Source organism: Salarias fasciatus, chromosome 5 (genome assembly GCF_902148845.1).
Source record: "Salarias fasciatus chromosome 5, fSalaFa1.1, whole genome shotgun sequence".
NCBI classification, from domain to species: Eukaryota; Metazoa; Chordata; class Actinopteri; order Blenniiformes; family Blenniidae; genus Salarias; species Salarias fasciatus.
In genome coordinates, this window is record NC_043749.1 from 11830731 (window position 1) to 11845858 (window position 15128).

Here is a 15128-nt window from a genome sequence, read left to right on the forward strand (position 1 = left end):
CTCCGCCCCCTCTGGGAGCTGCAGCCAGCAACAGGAAGACGGGCTGAAGAGGAGTGTTGCAGGGCAGGCTGGAGCAGCAAAACTTTGCAGGGCCCCGCAACCATATCGCCGGATTGGCCTGTGCACGCCGGAGCCACCGCCGGGCCGCAGCGGCCCAGCCCAGCCCGGACCCCAGCCTCCGCTCGCGAGCCGCCCCGGTGCGACGTGGCACGTTCAGGAGCATGTCCTGCCGCTGAGAGGGGCCCGGCACAGGCGAGGTGAGAGCCCGATCTGCCCCTCCGCCACCCGGCTCGGCGCGTGTGACACTTTTCTGTTTACGGTGTTTAATGTAAAGCGCAGCTCAGATGCGGATCTTAAAAGTTGTTCACGATCCGTGCGCGCGCCCCCGCCGCGCCGCCACGTCAGTGCGCCCGAAGGTGAGGAGGGAAGAAAGTGTGCGTGGCCTGTTGTTGCTGCCCTGCTTTCTGCCTGTTTAATTAACAAAGAGGGGCGCTATGGAGGAGCACCACGTGTTGGGACGTGGGGGCCGCTTCCCGGCCCGCTGCCTCCGCCCACCGGCCTCCGGTTCGGATCACCGGCGGAGGGAGTGACCCGGGAGGTGAAGCTGCTCACATCTGTGTGGGGAAAAACTCCAGATGTTCTGCTTGCAAAAATAACTTGCGGCTCTCTCTCTCTCTCTCTCTGTCTGTCCACTGCTGAGTCACCAGAAATCATGGCATGTTTTCAGTCGAGCCCAGAACACCTCCTTTTCAACCACACACATTTATTTTTCGTCATTATTTAACATAAAGAATGGCTCTTTGATCAAAATGCATCCACAGGGTTCTATTCAGAAACATCCATCAATCATTAATGTTATTAACACTTGTGAACTCTCCAGTTTTACACCTGTCGGTGGATAGAATACTTTGGACCTCAAAATTGAAGAGTTGCAGAAAGGAAGAAAACATGCATTTGAGCCAGTTTGATATGAACCAGACTGTGATGAGTGGAGGATCAGATCATATCTTCTATAAAACTGCTCCCTAGTTTGTGGCGGTCAATGGAAATCAAGATGATCTAAAATGTTAAAACTTAAACAATAGTAAGATCATTTGTATAACTGTTCACACAGACAAAGTTCAAAGAAATGCAACGATAAAGTGCATAAAGAGACAAACAATGGTAGACAGATGTGAGAGCTGCAGATCCAGATGCCCAGCGCGAGAAATAATGGCTCTACTTTACCGAACAAGTGCTTTAACTTCAGCTTTAAATCAGTTTTCAGCTTCAGTAGGTTTAGATATTCCTGAAGCTGAACACTGAAAATTAATTGGATAAATGTCTTCAAAGTTTCAGAGTTTATAGGGTACTTAATAAAGTTAGCTTTTTTTTCTGTAGAGATAGTTTGCGATCTATAAAAGAGAGATATTGAGCATAAATATTGTTGAGCTACGAACATTCTGCTGTTAATGCTGTTACTATTATCACCACTAACACTGCAAATATCCACCGTACTCTCACTGCTGCACAACACCATAACTCCTGCCAACACGACTCCTTTTACCACCATTACTACTACAAATAAAAATCTAAAATCAGCTGAACTATTTATTATCAGACAAAATGTGATTACACAGTCATCCCAGGTTATGTTATTATCATTTATAGTAACGTATCACTCAAAATGTACAAGCAAAGCATTTCATAATTGAAAATGAGAAAGTCTGCATTGTGCAGTTGGTGTTGTTGATTTCGGCAACGTGCAGGGATGTGAATTACAGCAGGCATGTGGAGATTTTAATGAATGAAAACCCTGTTAGAATTGTAGTTTTTTGCTGAAGTGCTATAGAACTCAGGCGTGCTGCAGAAAGTAAAAGTTTCAGTTTTCTGATATTCTCCTTGGCGTGTTCTTGTTGTATAATCAGTGCAGTGAGCTGTTGCATTTTTTTGGGGGGAGATAAAATGTTATTTCCGGCCTGCTTCCTAATTCGGGTCTGATGTGAATAACTTTGAGAGGAATTTTTGAGTCCTTGATGGTGGAAACGCAGGAAATCAGGCAGACGGTCTGACTCAACTTTGTTTGCGTAAGAGGAAGAAATGTGGTTGTTGCTGTTGACACATCTCTTCCTGTCATTAACTAATTCATATTACCCACTTCAGTAATTGTGGTTTGGTATTGCTAGTCCTTCAAGTCTTTGTCTTCAACAAATTTTGGCTTGAAGTCTTGAAATGTTGTGTTTTTGGTTTCACCATTACTTTAATGCAATAGACGAGATCATTGCTCTCATATGTTTTATGATATAGGTTATGTTACCAATCGGCTATTGTACAATGACCTCCTGTTGTGTAGTTTATGATTGAAATATTTCTAACACCGTCATGTGGAAAGTTTCAAGTTGTATTGAGAAACTCCGCTAAAATATTACATGTGGTATTAAATTGCCACATTTTACCGTTAAACTTTATCACGCTATCATTTTTCCGTCGTAAAATTTGACATATTATGCAATATTTCCTCCTGTGTTGTGTCTTGTGACTGCGGTTCCCTTCCATAATATTTCACTTTTTAATTCCACCTCGTCCTGCAAAGGTTTCACTGAAAGCAGGTTTGATTTTCATCGTAATAACGCTGACTTTGCCTTCAGAGATCTACCCTCTGTAATCTGAATGTTCAGCAGCTTTCTGATTCTTCAGTCAGTCACGAAAATTATTCAGTGAAAGTGAAATTTGTATGAAATATCACAAAAAAAAGCCCTCTCCTGTGTGGAGCGGCAGTTCCCAGCTCTGGTGAGATTTGAGGCGTTTGTCACCAGACCATCTAAATCTTGATAACGCAGCTACAACAGTACAGGCATTGTGCTTTTATCTGTTGTTGTTGTGTTTTTTTTTTTGCAGGCTCATATTGCAAAAAATACAACTGGTACGCTGGGTTTCTTTCATCCAAACATTCGACGTGTGGCTCGGAGCAATAGATGGCAGAGCGTCCGACCTGGGAAATGAAGATCGCAGCACGATATAGGAGAGGATGGATTCCTCGCTGAAGTGTTTGGATTTCAGCAGATTGTGTTTCTGCTCCTTTTGTTGCCGCGCTCCTGCTGCTCACTCGCCTCTTTATCGGCCTCGGCTGTGCTCATGGTTCATGCCTGGAGTCGGACGCAGCGAGGGCTGAAGTGATGGTTCTTTTTTCAGTATCTGAGCCTTCGTGCCCTCCAAGTCTTTAAGTCATCTGAACTGTATTGTCTTTGAAATCTATTCCAGTGCTTCAAGTCAGCCTTGACCTTGTGGGTTTTAGTTCATTCTAATTATTGACCACAATATGAAGTGGAGCATATTACTAAAAATCACCCTTTTTTTAATCAAATAAGAGTCTGAAAATGACCTAAAAGGCTTTAAATCTTCCCAACAGTTAGAAGTTTCGCCTTCGGGCTGTGAAAAATGTCATTATAAAGAGAGAATGGACGTAACGTCTTCTGCTGAAGACTTGATCCAGAGACACTTTAAATGAAGTGTAACTGAAGGTGAAACATTACGAGGGCTTGTTTTATGAGAACTGTCCCAAGCTGAGGGTGATTGTGAAATGAGGCTGGGAAACGCAGCGACGTATCAGTTCTGATTCAGACAAGATCGGCGGTGTTGTGAAATGAGATAAAACGGAGGAGCGGAGGTTCTCAGGGATTTTGGACAGCCAGAGAAGGTTCGATGGTGAAAATGTGTGAACAGGCCATGCAGGGAGGTGGACGGTTCAGCGATGGGAGAGAAGTAGGTTAGAGAGGACGGGACGAGCCGAAGAAATGTACCAAACTGGTTTTGACAGATTAAAGGCTGAGACTTGAACAAAGGGAAGGAAAGAGCAGAATGATGATCGCTCTGCTGGGTTTCGGGCCTGCTTCCTGGCAGGGGATGGAAGGAGTCGAGTTAAACTGGGAGCAACGGGACAAAAAGCCGTTCAGGGTGCTTCCCCTGCTTTAGAGTTATGACCAGAAGTCCTGGTGAAGGTGAGGAGACGGACAGGAAACAGGGTGAGACGACGAGGATGGGGGCGTGCAGCGCAGGTCTCCGGCCGGATGTTGCCATTCCGTGTCGTTCGCTGTACTCATTCAGCTACTCAGGCACGAGAATGCTGAGTAATTCCTGTTTGGATTCAACACAGAATATGTCACTTATTCTGGCACTTTGGACCCAAAGTAGAGACTCTCACCAGAGGACAGCACAAAGTAGCTTGTTCACCAATTATATCAATGATGCACAGTTTAAACAACAAATTGTTTTTTAAATATATCAAACTCAGACGTACTTTATTTGATTTGGAAGTTTTCAGTGCTTTATCTCTTTTTAATTTATTTGTTTTCCCAATGTTATATACTGTTTCAGATTGCTGGCGGCTAATTTGCCCATCTGATACACCCACTTTAAAGGTCACAGTAATCTGGAGCCATTCCATCTGCCTCTGGACTGAAAGCAGGGTGCGTTCAGGACAGGTCACCTGTGCAGTTATGACAGTCGCTGGAATTGACTTCGAATAATTTGATTTTGAAAGATTTGGTGAGGCAGTGCGCCTCGAAGAAAAAGGCTGTGATGGTTGGGACTGCTGGTGAAATGAGACGCCAAAGAATTTGCCACACTGAAGAAGCAACACAGACTTTCATTTCGAGAGCTCGCGGAGTCCTGATATGAGAACGTCTTCTCTGACATTTCAAAGTTCCTTCTGAGACAAGCTGCTGGCAGTGGGGCTGAAAATATATTCAGAAATGGATATTGAGGCAAAGGAGTTGTTGGTTTGGGATGTGGTCAGTTCGCAGAGAAATGGCGTTGGATTGGCTGAGCGGAGAGTTATGAGCCCGAGGACATTTCTGACTTTAATGTTGGGCAACCAGCAGCTCCTCACAGCCAGAATGTGAGAGGAGTTTGTAGCCCGTCCAGAGTTCATTAAGAGTTCAACACTATGCCGGTTGGCTTTTATTCAACGCTTCCTAACCGCCTCTGTTATAGTTTTTAACAATGCCAGTGTTTCCCCTCATTAAAAGCCACGAGGCTGCAGGATCTGTTAAAAGAAATGCCCTGAATTTTTTTTCAAGATATTTTGGTTGGAGTCTCACAGACTTTGTGGATTTCTTGTGTTTCCAGCACGACCAGAAGGCTAATAGTGAAACATTTTCAGTATTTAAGATGCAGCAGATATTGATATCATGTAAACCTTTCCCCTGAACCACAGACTGGCCAATTGAGTTTGTTCAACACTTAGATTTGTGTTTTATTTTCAGGAGTTATTGACTTGGCCCAAAAGTCCAGGCCAGCAAATACATTGACAATAAATATTGACACGTGCTCTTGTTTTTCACACCCTCTGCAAGTTTATAGGAGCTGCTGCTGTTGGAAGTTCTTTGGAAGAAACTTTCTAAGTGTGTGAGATTGAGAGAGTTTTAGTTCTGATTAAAAATTAATTGTAAATCAAAATCGTGGATCAGCTTTGATAAGCTTATCCATCTAATTTACGGAATGTGGTAATTTTCTTTCTTTCTGCAGTATGAAAACGTTCAATGTACGTCTCTCAAAGACTGCATGAGCTGTGTGAACTCATGGCTGCCATCACATCTGCGATTGTTGTTCTAACTCGTGCCGTCTTCGCCCGTCAGTCTGTCTCATCATGGCGATGGCCCACGGCACCCGTGTCCAGTACGAGCCGGTGGCCGAGATCGGCGGAGGCGCTTACGGGACCGTCTATAAAGCCCGGGACACGGAGAGCGGGCAGTTCGTGGCCCTGAAGAGCGTCCGCGTCCAGACGGACCAGAACGGCCTGCCCAGCTCCACGGTGAGGGAGGTGGCTCTGCTGAGGCGGCTGGAGCAGTTCGACCACCCCAACGTGGTGAGGTGAGCCCCCCCCCCGCCTCCGCCCGCCTCCAACCCCCCCATCACAGAGCTGCTGCCTCTCACTGGAGCCCCGCTCTTCTGCTTCACATCAGGCTCATGGACGTCTGCGCCACGCAGAGGTCCGACCAGGAGACCAAAGTCACGCTGGTGTTCGAGCACGTGGACCAAGACCTGAAGACGTACCTGGAGAGAGCTCCGGCTCCCGGGTTATCTCCCGGCCGCATCAAGGTGACGGCGGAGTGGAGGGATGACTGCTGAGGGGAACAGTTTGACTGCCAGACACACAGAGGATGGAGTGATTTGTCCTTCAGTTATTCCTCGGCCTCCTCAGTGCCGCTGAAGGGCTTATGGAAGTATTTCTGTTGAATAAGCCAATGTTTTGTTTTGTTTCGTTTTGTTTTGTTTGCAGGATTTAATGAAGCAGCTACTGTGTGGCCTTGCGTTTCTTCACTCTAACCGTGTGATGCACAGAGACCTGAAACCGGAGAACATCCTGGTAACCAGTCAGGGCCAGGTCAAACTGGCCGACTTCGGCCTGGCCAGGATCTACAGCTGCCACATGGCGCTCACTCCTGTGGTAAGAGCCGCCAGAAAAACATTTCATTTCAGCTAAATTCTTTCATTTCAATTCAACATTGAAGTCTTTTGAATGGATTAGTAATATACAATAGATCAATAGGTTCATAATAATTAGAAACGGTATTCACTGAAACAAAGAGTCGTGCTGCAGGCATGCGGTAAAAGCAGGGTGGGACTTGAATGTCCGTGACGCAGCCGTCCCCGCTCCCCCACTGTCTTCAAACAATTCATATGAACAGGTGTTTGGTTAGATCTATTATTAGAAAGCGGCACAAGGAGACAAACAACATGACAGATTATGTTTTTCATTTCAAAACCAAGGACGTATGATTATATTAGTGACTTATCCTGCCGTAACACCGCCTTGTTCATTTTTCTGTGCTGCGTTCACGCTTGTGTTTTCCTGGTCTGGAAGAAAGTTGGGAGAGTTTGCAATCCGAGTGAACATGCAAGTTACATCTCATAGAGGGCTGTGTTTCAGGATTTGCTTTAGATACGACAATTCTTGGTTTTTTTCCACGTCTCCACATCGGTCACCATTAAAATGCTCTTTTTGTCAGAATCATCTTTTTCCCTTTCACATTTCATCACACCTTTGCCGGCTCCGATTGCACCACAACTTCAAAAATATTAATGCACACATGCTGACGTAAATAATACAGCAAGCAGCAATAATCTGTAAACACAGCATGCTGTGAATGACAAAATGTCTTGATCTGTGCCAGCAGGTCTCTTTAGAGACGTCAGCTGTTAACGCTGGAGCGTGATTAAGGTTGCATTTAAATAACAAACAGCCACGGCAAAAGGAAAAAAAAAAAAAACAAGATTCAGTCTCAGCAATTGAGAGAAACAATTAAACTTGAGCACGGAGACACTTTGTATCTGCAGCCTGCATCGCTCGCACATAAATTCCACTCGATCTGTCATTGTGGGAACGGTGTCGCCGGTTTCAGAGACTTGAGCTGTAGTAGCAGCTCCGCGAGGCGGCATTTAACATTACCTTCAGACTGTTTACCGTCACAGTGTGAAAGTCTTCCTATTTAGCGGCTCTGAAGTGTTTCTTCAGTCCCATTAGTGCTGTTACTCCACACTGAGCACAAAGCGCCGCTCGACTCACGTTTCGCTCTCCAGTAACTGCGAATACCTCAGAAGGACGGGGATCCTAAATGCAGACCTCGGGACAAGGGCAGTCGGCTTATTAGAGGAAAAAGACTTATCAAAGGTGAGCAGCTGTGAAGCGGAGTTCGAGGTTGAGGGTTACGGTTAAACGCCGCAGCCTGTGGCGATGAGATCAATATTGATGATCAGCATGTGGTTGATCGCAGAGGCGGAGAGGAAACCAGGCCCGACACACCCGTTTCCTCCAGTAACAGATAGTAGTAACAACACCAGCAACGGCAAAACATCACCACTGGTTTAGCTCTAATATGCAATAAAGCTGTGTTCATTTATTTGTTTTTTTCTTTTTTAAACTTATTCCTCATTTCTGGGTGAATGCTTCGCAGGTGGTGACGCTGTGGTATCGACCTCCTGAAGTCCTGCTGCAGTCCAGCTACGCCACTCCGGTGGACATCTGGAGCACCGGCTGCATCTTCGCCGAGATGTTCAGACGCAAGTGAGTGGGGAGATGGAACAGTGGAGGCAAACTCCACGAAAACCAGAATATATATATATATTTTTTTTATAATTGGAAACTGAAGTGCTGGATTCACAAATACTTGTCATAGAAAATAATAGTAAATCACTTGTTCGTTTTTTTTCTAATACTTTCTTCTGAAGGAAGCCTCTGCTTGGATTTTTTTTCCACTCCTGAAAGCACAACATCCCATTACTGCACATAAATCAGACGGAGGGCAGGAGGGACATACGAGGCGCCGATCAGAGACTCGTGTCTGCGCTCATGTTTGCCGTTGGCTTTAGATAACTGAAGCTCTTTGCTGAGAGGGCAGAATGATGAATGTTCGCAAAGACTTGTTGCATCTTGTGCTTAAAGTTTAAGGGATTTTTTTTTTTTTTTAGTGTTTCAGCCTCGTCTGAGTCTGCAGATCTGAGCTGCTCAGACACTGTCATTAAAAGTAATCTAACAGAACTGAAGATTTTTCAGGGAAACAAAACCCAGATGTGATTTATTTACTTTTTATTTAAGACGTCGTCAGAAAAAGATAGAAAGAGCAGGCGTCAAGTACAGCTTTCAGGTCTATCTGGGAAGTATGGGTGCATTTTAAAATCAGAAATCCATAATGCATGAGGGAGCTGTCTGAAAAAATGAAATAGAAACAGGATAAATGCATTTGCATAAAAGTTGCAGCGACGGTGCATATATTGTCTGCTGTGGGGTGAGTGGGGTAATGAAGGCCACGTCTCTGGGGTAAATGCAGTCTGTTTGTTTTTTTGTTTTGATGATCTTTGAAAGTTTTTTGCCAGTTCTAACATGAGGTGTCCTTGAGGATGCGGTGGGATTATTATAGACTGGTCCAGATGGACGCCATGGTGCTTCGGTAGAAGTGAAGGATTGCTGGTCGTCCATGTGAACTGTTCCGTCAGTGCGACTCTCAGTCATTTCAAGTTTTCCTCCTCCTCGTGAATATGGAGGAGATGTTTGTTCAGCGTTGCTGTGAAATCGTCTTTGTGTTGCTTCTGTAGTCACAATCTGACTCCGCTCGTCATCGGTTACTCATCTTGGCTCGGAGAGGACGGCTCCATTTTTAGACTTGTGCCTTATCGACTGTAACAGGTTCGCTCGCTGCTGAGCGGCGTCCTGATTTTATCTCGGACACTTTCCCTTCTCGGAGTCGAAGTCAACAGAACAAGCACCGGTTCAGAGCACTGAACGGATCAGCAGGTCATCGGCGTTATCTTGTCCCAATCATCGATTATTGGGCCATTTTGCTCCTGGTAGAGTCGCAGGAAACCAGTGTCTAGAACTAGAGGCTCCTGCAGACCGTGGCTGGAAACAACACTGATACACGCTCAGCAGCAGCTGATGAATGTTTGGAGTTCTGATAATAGAAAGTGGCTGGGCCGGGGTTTAAGGATTGCTGGCAGCTTGCTCCAGTGCAGATCAGATGCTGTGCTCTTCATCTCAGTGATGCACAAAAGAGCTCCATCTGCTGGTAAATACGATACACTGCATGAAGAAATTACTTAGATTATTAGCTAATGGTGTCAAAATATGATTTATTATTTTCAAGTATTAAATATACATTAAAAAAAAGTCTGATAAAACTATGTTTTGGTTATAAATACAAAACTTTACAGTCTCAGAAATGTAATCCAAGTAAAATAGAAAATACCTGATCCTGGAAGAATATTTTGTTAGTTAACAAGTATGAAACTCATATTTCATGAATATCAGTGCTCATATTGATCAGGCTTCCTGTGATTCACAGTCTGGCCTCACTGTGAGATTATCCCAGGCATCCATGGGAGCTTTTCTGTGTGCAGTTTTCATGTTCTCCATGCATGAATGTGTGGTTTTCTGTATCCTGCCGTTTCATCCCACCAACCAAACATTTAAACTTTTGTTTTTCAGACCTCTGTTCTGTGGAGAATCGGAAATGGACCAGCTCGGGAAAATCTTTGAGTGAGTAGAAGCTCACCCTGCCCTTCTCGTTTTTGGCCTTTAATGTTTCTGCGTCTCTGAACGTGTGGTGTCTTTCAGAGTTGTCGGGCTGCCGCCTGAAGAGGAGTGGCCCACTGATGTTACACTATCCAGAAAAAACTTCCCCCCTCTCATGGCTCGCCCAATCACGGACTTTGTTCCTGAGATAAATGAGCAGGGGGCCCAACTATTGCTGGTACGTCTCCTGTATTAATAATTGAAGTGGCTGTCCGTCCCCGCCTGCTTTTTGATTCATGTCTCAGCTGCGTGCAGAGCGAAAATCGGGGCATTAACTAATAAGCAATCTCGGAAGAAAGAATTTAATTTGCTCGTAACACAGGTTTTTGCCTGCAGCGGCAGAGCTGGAGAATCATTGAGGGTGACGTTGCTTATCTGAATTCAGAAGAGGAGATTGATCTTCATTTAGAACTTTATTAACACAAATTAAACATGAGACATATTTCACATTTGAAAAAAAGTCTTCCTCAGTAGAAAGAGTTGGTAAAACAGAAAATACCACTTAAACCCCGAGTTTGTGATGAACTGCTCCTTTACAAATAGAGAGAACTTTAAAATCAGACTTTCCATGTAATGTTGAAAATAAAGGTGCAAAAAACCCCTATTGAGACGACAATGTCGTTCATCAAACGAAGGTAATGGGTTGTAGTAGTTTATTTATTTTTCTTAAATTTGGATATTTTGACATGACTTGACATCTCCCTCGTGGACGTGGTGGTTGCTTGGAAACTGGACCAGACCACCGTTTGGCACAAATCCCCCCCCCCCGAAAACTCCTTTTTCTTTTTTTAAGCTATTTTTCAGAATCAGAAAGATTTATTTTTGGTACATACAATATAATAAGGCAATCAGGATTTTGTTAGACGAGCTTTTTGCAGGTTTTATGATGAAATAAACGGAGACATCCTACTGCTGATTTAGCCTTCAGTGACAACAAAAAATAAGCAAATATTTGTTGTTTAATTAATTATAAAATGTAATTTTTGTATGCATCCAAACCACGACTCAACACAAATAGCCAGGTTAAGGATCTGCTTAGCTTTTATTTATTGAATTGAGCTGATATTCACAGTGCATCCTGGAAATGTTGCAATTGTGATACAGATGCAGATGGATCACAATTTGTAAGTAATTCAAGCATCGAATTGTTATTGAGAAAGAAATTTTGATCAATCCCCTTATTAAAGTCAAAATGAAATGACTCCATTTAGAAGTACAGTAATGTTGCTACTTTCCACAAAACCATAATAACTGCTGATACTTAAATATTAGCTTTTTAGTGAGCGAGCTGTTCATTACTTTGATCATATATTGAAGCATTTCCAGAGCTTCATTCATTCATTTCATTTCCTTTATTTGTTTAGGAGGGACACTGCGCATTAATAAACTTTATATATAAAAAATAAATGTAAATGCACCCAAGTTAGCCAAAAGGCTAGTTTGCATCGGCTGTCCCCCCTGCCAGAACTAAAAGGCCAGTGCCTGGTGGGGAAGAGATCAAAATTATAAACACTATACAAATGCAAAGTGCAAAATATCATACAGATCAACGATAAAAATACAGAATATACATAAAATAAACAGCTATATGCGTAGTATCGTACTATGTGACCCAAACTCATGCTCATTCTCGCTAAAAACATATAAATAATTTACTCATTAGCACATAAAAGCTGCCGTCTCTCTCTCGTCAGCTGAAGCGCCATCTGCAACCGTTGCCTTTTAGCTAAACTCCTGTTTACTTAAAGAGGTTTTTTTTTTCCTGTCCTCCAGACAGCAATACAAAAGATGCTGCACTGTAAATAAAACAGTTTCCTCCTGTATATATGTACCGGCGATTCATTCCAGTCATAAATAACCTTGACCTTGGATTCTTTCAGAGCTTTCCGCTGCACATTGGTGGTTTATTGGAACGGTTTTGCCGCCGCTGCTTCGTGCCGTTACTAATCCATCAACGTGTTTCTCACAACAGCGACTCGCTCTCATGTCGCATTATTGTTTTTCTCCGCAGAAAATGCTGACCTTTGACCCCCTGAAACGAATATCCGCCCTGAATGCACTTGAACACCTGTATTTCCACGACGAGGAGACGCTGATTGAAACGAAAAGCTGAGGTCACGCGGTGACACACGCGGCACGAGGTAACGGCGCGTGTGTGTGCGTGCGTGTATGTGTGTGTGTAGGAGTCGCTGCATCGCCTTCCCACGTGTTCGATTTCGTCTTTGGATTTCTATTTTGTTTACCTGTCACCTGTCAATGCTGAAGAGAGAGAGAGGAGTGATGTTGAGGATCACTGGCACGCTTTTCTATGTAAAATGTCACAGCTGAGGATGTTAACATGTCACGTCTTGTGGGACAGCACCCGTGTTTTTACGTGTTTGATTTCCGTGTCGGTGTCTTCGGTATGGGCCGATGTTACAGAAATGTCTGTTGAAAATGTTGCTCATGCTGTGTGTATCAATATACAAACAAAAAGAACAATGACGCCGTAAACCTGCATCCCTGTGTGACATTGTACAACGGAAATGTATTTAAAGCGTGGAAGAAAAGAAGACGAGGCTGGATTAATAAAAGAGAAACGCACAAGAGAAACACACATCAGAGAGGTGCTGATATTGACCTTTGTGTACATCAAAATTGATTGTATTTTGTCTGGATTGTCATAGGACTGTGAGAGTGTGAGTAGTTTAATGTTAAAATGACATGAAATCAACAATTACTGCAGCAAGCAAGTCGATGAAACAATTTCAATCTCTTTCAGGACTTAATTTGTGTATCGCCCTGGAAAAATGAATGAATCAGATGTGAATGGTTCATGAAAAGTGAAATGTGCTGAGATGTTTTGTCACATACAAAACTGAAATATATTTAGTGAGAAAAAGAAGTTTGTTTCAGGCTTTTTCTTTCTTTTTTTTTTTAACCACACAGTTATCACTCAATTGAACTGGTGTTCACATTCTACTTCTCTCTGAAAATCTGTTCCACCTCACATAATTTCCCCCTGAATTATCCTTTTTATGTCTTTTTTTTTTTTTACCCCAAACCAAATTATCTTTCAGCTATTAAATACACAAATCTACCACACATATTAGTACCTGCACTTAATCGGGGCTCAGAGGACCGAACAGACGAGGTTCAGGAGGTTTAGTCCGTCCACGAAGCAGCAAAAAACAGTACAAGGGCAGGTGAAGGTCAGGAGGGCTCAAATGGCACCGCTGGGCTCCTAAAGGCTCGAATGCACACTCAGATATGAGAGACAGACCGGCGGCTGACCAGAATGAGGACGGTACGTATAAACATGCCGGGAGTGGAGCAGCACGGCACCCGTCCACACAAACCAAACCTGACGTGAAACAAGAACTCAGATCGTTAAAACCAGAACCGTAATGGAAGATCTGAAACAGAATTAACCATGAGGGGATGAAACAAAACAAAAACAAAACAAAAACAAGGCGAACAAAACACAGAACCAGAGCTGTAACATTATTTTTTTCATAGTATGAAGATGATCTGAATCCAATAACACACACTTCCTATGATGAATGAACATCCATAGTTCCCTTTAGATAGTTTCATAATTTCTTTGCGTTGTTTCAGTGCTGAATGAACAAACTGGACTGTTGTGACTTTATAAGAATCTCATATCAAAGTCTGAACACTCGCTGGGCGTGTGTCAGTAAACACAACTGGAGAGATGGTTGTCACAAGATTTTCTTTTTGCACATTTCCAGCCTAATTGAGTCCTCCTGCTTTTTAATCTGTTTGCTAGAAGTAACTCACCAGCTACTTCATTTATTGTGTACACACATCAGACTAATTGATCATTTCCTGTCACGCTCAAAGCAAACAAAAAGCTACGAATCAATGCAAAAAGCACTGTAAACATACAGCGGCTTCACACTGCCGCACTATAATCTGTATATTTGAAGTATTGCTGGATTTTTTTGTGCATTTTAATGTGCTCTCATGATATTTAGACAGATGTGTTTTTTTTTAGTTTGGTGTGAATTTTTGTTTTCGATTGGTCCATTAGGAGTCAAGAAACTGTATGAGCTGTAAAATAGCTGATTAACTCAACCTCTGAATCATTCTGTAAATGCTGACAGGATGATGATGAGGAAAGAAGGAAAACCAGTGACTTCTGTTTAAAAACTGAAGGAGTATCTATTTTTTTCCGCAATATTTAAATCCAATGCGCTATTTTTTTCTTCCTTTGCATTATTCCTCAGTTGTAAAGCATTTATTAATCAAACTGGGAAACATCTGCAGCTTTCTCTCTCTTTTTTCCCCCACAATGACTCAGTGATTGTTGAGCCTCCCTCCACAAAGCCTTGAGATTTTCCTCCGTTTTAACATCTGCCTGTCGTTTCTCCGTTGCATTCCCTTTATCAATCATCCAGACTGATCCATCCCGTGCATCCTCAGCTCCTCGCTGGAAGGGGGGATGCTGAGGAGCTGGAGTCGGAGCAGATGCACTGGCAGGAGCAGAGCTCGGGGTTTGTTTTTTCTCTCTCTCTCTCTCTCTCTCTCTCCTCCTCCTCCTGCTCTTCTCGCCTCCTCCTCTTTTGTTGTGTCGACACATAAGGATCTGACGAACGTGCGCGAGGACCGGCGGCGCCTCGCGGAGAGCCGCCCGTTCCAGGAGCTGCGTCCAGCGCGGGGCTGGCTGTGCGGCAGGCCGACGGCGGGCTAGCGGGGAGCTGCAAGGCTTCTGAGGCTGAGAGAAGAGGAGGAGGGGGGTAGGAAAAAAAAAAAAAAAAAAAAAAAAGAAAAGAAAAAAGGAGGAGGGGCCGTGGAGAGCTGGTGGGCTTCCTCTGCCTCACAGACACATTTTATTGACTTGCTAATTGGATGAGGCACTCGGAGGAGAGGATGCAGTGACCGAGAGGAGCCGCTCTCCGGAGGAGGGATGCAGGCGCAGGAAAGCGACGCTCGGGCTGCGTGAACGTGGCTACTTCACCTGTTTTCTGGCATTTTTCTTCAGACATAACAACAGATGTTCTTCAGCATCTCCCAGTGACCCTCGCACCGTGCATACATAATTTTATGCATGACATTGTCGAACGGAGGCTCCAGCTGC

At 43.8% G+C, this 15128-nt stretch overlaps 1 protein-coding gene across 1 annotated transcript; it reads left to right on the forward strand.

The window, feature by feature from the left end:
• Nucleotides 1-31: 31 nt before the first annotated feature.
• cdk4 (cyclin dependent kinase 4) lies at nucleotides 32-12919 on the forward strand. Its single transcript, XM_030091525.1, has 8 exons — nucleotides 32-257; nucleotides 5616-5850; nucleotides 5943-6078; nucleotides 6260-6427; nucleotides 7935-8044; nucleotides 9962-10012; nucleotides 10091-10226; nucleotides 12060-12919. Exons 2-8 carry the CDS (start codon nucleotides 5627-5629, stop codon nucleotides 12159-12161), a joined length of 927 nt encoding a protein of 308 aa, XP_029947385.1. The 5' UTR covers nucleotides 32-257; nucleotides 5616-5626; the 3' UTR covers nucleotides 12162-12919.
• Nucleotides 12920-15128: the final 2209 nt, after the last annotated feature.

Coding starts and splice junctions, on each gene's coding strand:
- cdk4 (XM_030091525.1), top strand. CDS start 5,627: ATGGCGATGGCCCACGGCACCCGTGTCCAGTACGAGCCGGTGGCCGAG. Junction 6,428..7,934: donor ACATGGCGCTCACTCCTGTG/GTAAGAGCCGCC, acceptor AATGCTTCGCAG/GTGGTGACGCTGTGGTATCG. Junction 10,227..12,059: donor AGGGGGCCCAACTATTGCTG/GTACGTCTCCTG, acceptor TTTTCTCCGCAG/AAAATGCTGACCTTTGACCC.